Source organism: Lycium ferocissimum, chromosome 4 (genome assembly GCF_029784015.1).
Source record: "Lycium ferocissimum isolate CSIRO_LF1 chromosome 4, AGI_CSIRO_Lferr_CH_V1, whole genome shotgun sequence".
Classification (NCBI taxonomy): domain Eukaryota; kingdom Viridiplantae; phylum Streptophyta; class Magnoliopsida; order Solanales; family Solanaceae; genus Lycium; species Lycium ferocissimum.
Window position 1 is genome coordinate 64,888,431 of NC_081345.1, and position 6,595 is coordinate 64,895,025.

At 37.6% G+C, this 6,595-nt stretch overlaps 1 protein-coding gene across 1 annotated transcript; it reads left to right on the forward strand.

Annotated features, from left to right (window-relative positions):
- Positions 1–765: 765 nt before the first annotated feature.
- LOC132054272 (uncharacterized) lies at positions 766–1,293 on the forward strand. The gene has a single exon (XM_059446313.1). It carries the CDS (start codon positions 766–768, stop codon positions 1,291–1,293), a length of 528 nt encoding a protein of 175 aa, XP_059302296.1.
- Positions 1,294–6,595: the final 5,302 nt, after the last annotated feature.

Here is a 6,595-nt window from a genome sequence, read left to right on the forward strand (position 1 = left end):
GTGCGGATACACCTCCTTACTGAATTTCACTACACACCTGTTGGGGGGCACGCTGGGGTTTCTCGTACCTTCTATCGTCTTTCCTCTAATTTTTTTTCGAAAGGCATGCGTCAAGATGTTGCTACTTTTGTGGCTGCATGCGAAACTTGCCAGTAGATGAAGGACCTTCTTAGGCAGCCTGCGGGAATATTGCAGCCCCTTCCAATTCCGAATTTGGTCTTTGAAGAATTTACCATGGATTTTATAACATGTTTACCAAGTTCAAAGGGGGAGGCCACTATTCTGACTGTAGTGGATCAGTTGACCAAGTATGGACACTTCATTGCCCTTCCATCTTCATTCACAGCCCAAAGTGTTGCAGTAGTATTTGTCTCTGAAATTATTCGGCTTCATGGACCTCCTAAAAGCATTGTGACAGATCGTGACCCAAGGTTCATGACCTCTTTCTGGAAGGAAATTCATCGACTACAAGGTACTTCGCTGTCAATGACCACCGCTTATCATCCTCAAACAGATGGACAATCCGAAGCCGTCAACAAGTGTGTTGAACAATATTTGAGGTGTTTTGTCACTGATAGTCCGCATGAATGGATGCCTCTGTTACTATGGGAAGAATTTTTGTATAATACGGCATTTCAAGCGTCAGCAGGGATGTCTCCATTCCAAGCACTTTATGGATGAGAGGCTCCATCTATTCGCCGCTATGTGTTGGGAAGCAGTTCCAATGATTTGGTGAAAAAATATATGTTGCAACGTGACGAGGTAATGGCATTATTAAACCACAATTTGCTGAAGGTGCAACAAAAAATGAAGGTCAGTGCTGATCGGAAACGACAATCGGTGGAGTTCTCTGTTGGAGACTGGGTATTTGTGAAATTAAAACTGTATCGTCAGCACTCTCTTAGGCTTCAGCGCCATCATAAGCTTGGTAGGCGTTACTTTGGCCCCTTTAAAGTGATTAAACGAATCGGTCAAGTTGCCTATAAATTGGATCTGCCTGAAGAAGCCAAAATTCATCATGTTTTTCATGTTTCAATGTTGCGCCGATGTGTAGGAATCCCTGAAACTCAAGTTACTCCACTTCGACTTACTGATGCTCCTGCTGATGTTTTACCAAACCTTGTGGACAAGGTCTTTATTGGGGAGGAAGGTAATGTTATGAATAAAAAGGCAAGTGGGCTTGAAGAGGAAAATGGGCCAGCTGAGAAGGGGATTGTTGGATCAGTCCGGAAAAGTAAAAGGGCCACAAAGCCTCCACAAAAGTTAGCTGACTATATTTGGAAACCTGGTTAATAGAATAAAGCCTAGATGAGTTTGTTAGGTAACAGGGACTTATTAATAGCTGGTAGCAAAATAAAGTAGGCAGCAAAGTTGTTAGCATCTCCTCTTCCCAATTATCTTGTCTCCGCTCTCTTCTTTTCTCGTCTCCTTCTATCTCTCTTCTTCTTCTTTTCTTCTAAGCTTTCTCTTGTAATTTCCTAGTTCATATCATTATCTTTTAATTTCAGTTGTAACTTGCTTATTTTCAATCAATACAAATCCCTGTTACTATTATCCATTACAATTTATCAGTATGAGAGCCAATATTTGATTCATCTAATTGTGGTGCTCGACACTTTATTAATCGAAGAAGATAAGTGGTTGATTTTTCGATCAAATCATAGCATTTCTCTACTCCATAGTGCTCAAAATCATCCTTTTCACCTTCTTCTCCATACCCGCTACTATGTTTGCATAGTCGTGAATAATTTCACTAAATAACAAAAGAAAAGAAAAAGCATTAGATATGAGAATACTTGTTAATTAATAGTCCACAAATCATCTCTATATGCTACTCAATTCTACGAATGTTTCTCTAAATATAGGTATTTGTTGCATGGTGGGCATTGGATATTCATCCTTCTTATCCATGTTATGCTATTTTTTTTTTCACCTCTAGAATGCATGAGAAAAAAATGAATCAATTAAACTTTCGAGAATATCAAAAAATTAGAGATTTTAGAAATGAAGAGAGAAAACTATACAAATTACCTGCTCTTTATTGTAAATAGTGCATCCACCAAACGGTATATGGAAAGACCTGGTTGTCTACCAGTTCTCTCAGACAGTGCAGAAGGTAAATAACACAAGATTTTTACAGTGGAAAACTCCTTGCTCAAGGGATTAATAATCACGACGTACCACGTAGGATTTCACTTCACTACACTGAGCAACTTCAGATTAAAACCTCCGCAATCTAGGAATTTAACTCTTATAAATGCCTTACCCTTACAATACACCTATTGTAAGCTACAACTTTTGACTACCCTTAGCCAAGCACACAACCACGTTTGATTAACTCTATCCAAACCAAACTACTACACCTTAACTAACTCTAGCCAAGGGTACCACTTAATAGATTCAATAGGTAAACTGCCTAACAACTACTGAGAATTTAAGCAACCTACAACAGCTTCTTGAAAGAAGAGTAGGTTTACAATTTATAGAACAAGTGAACAAAAACTCACAACAACCTAAAGAACATAGACATAATCTGGTGTCTGGATCAGGTTCTTCAGCTTGTAAGTGGCTTTGTTATTTAGAGCACTTAAGAACTTGTGGCAGCAAGGATTTGCACAAGATTGTTTAGGTTTTCAAGTGGTACATAATATGTTGAAACAAGTAGTATATATATTGGGGAAAATATGGGTGAGATAGAGACCACTCATCCCAATGTTTGACTTAAAGCATGGGCCGCAGAATTGTTGTACAGTTGTGCAGTTGGCAGTACAGCTTTACAGTTGTTGCTACTGACTGTACAATATACAAAGAGAGCGGATCGTGAACAAGGTCTCTCCCCATTTCTCCAGCAGTTTGACAATCATCAAAACATAGAATCTACTTTGTTTTATTAATTTCCCCCTTTTTGATGATGACAAACTTTGACGCAATGTTCTCCTTAAGAATCAAATCCCACTTGTTCCCCCTGCAACATAGACCAGTTATAAAGCATAATACATCTTAGCAACAGAATCCCCTTAAGCATAGCATCGCAAAGCAAAAACATCCATTCCCTTCACACCATCATTCATTCATAAACAACATTCATTATCCCTCCTCAACAATATCATCCCTCATCAATAACATTCATTCATTCATTCCCCCTTTTGGCTTCATTAAAAAGTAAGTAAGTAAACCAAATTAACTCAGAGCTACGGGGGCAACAAAACACCAACGAAATAGATGTGAGCAAGCTAGCAATAGAGCACAAAGGCAGAGAGATTGCCTAATAAAGATTAACAAGAACACACAGATAGTAATCAATTCAGTGCAGAAATCTGATAGTTTAAACTACAATACAAGTCAGGAAGACCCAAAAAGAGTTGTCAACAACAAAATTTAGGAGAAAGGATGACAGGTTTGGAAGGAGAAGGACTAAGAGGGATCACCCAGTCAGTTTAGTGCTTAAAGGAGCTTGTCAATTCTCTCACAGTAGGCGCACTGATCCTTCACTATTTGATCTTTGAGTGCATCTATTGTGGCCCTCAACTGATCCCTTTCAGTCATCAGATTTTTGATTGCATCTTGTGAATTAGAGTCCCTCGTTTGTTCAATCAATTGAGCTTTTAGAAAAGTGTTTTCTGCCCTAAGCTGCTGGATTTCTACATTTGCAGGTTCTTATGCTTCAATTGAGAGCGAGATGGTGGAAGGACTATCCCTACTTCTTTATGCACAAATTCGCAGTCTTTCAAGATGGCCAGGGAGAACATATGCTCCTTTGTCCCTACGGTGGCTTTTCCCGTTCTTTCTTTAAAGTGTGCAAGTACCTTAGATAGAAATAACCCATAAGAAAGACCAGACTTGCCTTGCACTGTGCTCGCCACCTTGATCATTCGCTCATACATGATGGCTGGCAGGTTGATTGGTTCAAATATTACCAGAGTTTCCATAAGGACTAGGTCTTCCAGGGTCACAGTAGAGCATTCTTCAGTTCTTGGCAAGAGCACCTCGTTAACAAATTCAAAAATCAGTTGTTACTCAGGTTTGAGCTCTCTTTTGGAAAGACTTTCTCTGGTTGCAAATCTTGCATCCTTAACTATCACATTCTTGAACCCGGTGGACCCCTTTCCTGTTATGGCTCGTACCCCATCAGTTTTGACTCCCAAAATACTCAAAAATATCGACGTAGTCAATACAAACTCTTTCCTATTCACAGTTAGTACCATCATTAATGCTGCATAAGTTTTCATATAGCTCAATTATCTCAGCCTCGTATACACTGGGTGTGGGTGGAGTAAAGAGATGCATCCAGTTTTGAAATTTCACTATTTCCTTCAGTTATTTCATTCTTAGTTCCTCAAGGAGGCTAGTATCGAAATTCCTTCCAAACAGGACTCTTTCCTTTTTCAGAATTTCTTTCCTCTTCTTTGTTTCAGTGTCACTTCTTTGTCTCTTGGGGGGATCAGGTGTCTCATTTGTAGTCATCTTCCTCTTTTGTGATGGAGGAAATTGATCATAACATTCCTCTTTTCTCATTTCTTCCCTTCTTTTATTTACTGATTTTTTACCTTGGTTGCTTTCGGTCATAGTGCTAAAATGACTTTCCCTTCCACTATATGTCACCTTTCTAGAGTTACCTCTCAACAGAAGAGATTCCTCATTGTCCTCAGCTTCCTCATTACTCTGCTTTGCAGTGGATGAATTTCTTGCCTCATCATATTCATTTGTTTCACTTGTTGACGACCTTGTTCTCACCTGTCTGGCTAGCATTTTTGTTCAAGGAGGCTTCTGAGCAATTCTTTTTCTATTAGAGTACATCCTTCTTCCTTTTTCCTTCAATTTATTTTTCTCATTTACCCTTTGCTCCGAGCTTCTGGAGGACTAATTTCGCACGGAGCACAGTAGAATGTCTCCATCAGAGTCAGTATTCTAGAATAACTTTTCTTTTGAAGCACCTGGTAAGTGGGATTTTGGGTTTGATGCATTTGTGTTTTGATCAGAAGTGGTCGGGTAGTTTGAGAGTGATAACTTGGAATCCATTTGCTCTGATTTGAAAGAGAGTTGGTGATACTTAGAAAAAGCTTTACACGAAAGGAGAATATAAAGTGGTTCAGACAGCCTTGTGTAAGAGTAAAATGTAAAGATGAAGACTAACAATCTGAAGGTATGAGAGAATAGAGAGAGAAACAAGAAGGGTGTTATGAAGGCTGATATGGGAACTTAGATTGGTGTAGAAAAGAAGAGGAGCGGATTATTTTAGGGGAGGGACAATAGACTTGATGGGATATAATTTGAATTTTGAAGAAAAAGGCCACAAGACTGTTTTGAAATATTTTTTGCAGTTTAACAATCAAATATGAGCATGGAAAAGACTACTAACCTGGGTCACAGAGACCAGGTCTCTAGATGGAGTTTTTGAAGCTATCAGCTAGTAACTCTGAAGTATGCAGGGTTGCTTGTGCTTGAGTTATCTTGGTTCTGTCATGCATGTATACCTTTCCTGCTGCCGTAGCCATTTTTGTCAGATGCCTTTCACGGATTTTCATTCTTCATACCGACACTTTTAGCGATTGAATTCATCAAGCCCATTTGCTAACATTTCCTCCCTTTCTATGTGTTTGTCCCTCCAGTAATCTATATGAGCACATCATGCAAGATCTGGGATTATTTCTGGGAAGTAAGAAAGAGAGACCAGATGTGCAGTTTCCTTCGTGGATGCTTTGGGTCTTTGTTGACACCTAATTTTTGACATCCCATAATTTATTTTAAATACCCAGAGTCCCTGAATATTAAACAGAGTGAAATATGTATTTTCAGAAGTCAAAATGATTTTATAAAATTATTTAGATAATACTTTTCCATTCTTAGTTGATAAAATAATTTCTATAGTATTATAAATCATTTGGAAATTATACATATTTTTACAATCATGATACTTTTTCCAAATTTAACCAAGAAAGAAAATAATTTATGATAATTATTTATTTAATTGTTTGAATTGGCAATTACTAAGTATTTCACTCTGTTTAAATTCAAGTAGTTTGATTAATTAAGTGAATTAATCCTCTTTACGCCTCAAGTCTTAATTTTGCATACCCAATGTGCATTTGTGTAATTTGTTAGAATTAATCATAATTAGTTAAAGTATTTAATTCCACAATTTGTTCAAATATTGGCTACTTGTGGCTTTAATTGAGATAGATAATTTGCATGGCCTAAAAGTGGATTAAGGTCACTATTTCAATATTAGCCCTTAATTGTCTTAATTATTTTGATTTTGGCCTTAATTAGAATGGCCAATTTCATGGCTTAAGCTAATTAAGGTCATCATTTGCGAATTAGTCTGATTGTGTGATCAGCCTAAGGATGGCCATAATTGAAATAGCCAAATCCGTGGTTTAAATTTAATTAAGGTCATTTTTGCAATAAAGTTTTTAATTAGTCAATTGTTTAATCTGGTCATAATTGAAATGGCCAAATAATGGCCATCATCGTAAATTGGGGTTATTTATTATTTACCCCTATATACATATATACACCTGTGTATATTACATGTATATATGTATATATGTGTTGGGCTACTGATCGTTAAAAATTCGGACCGAGTTAGGCCCAA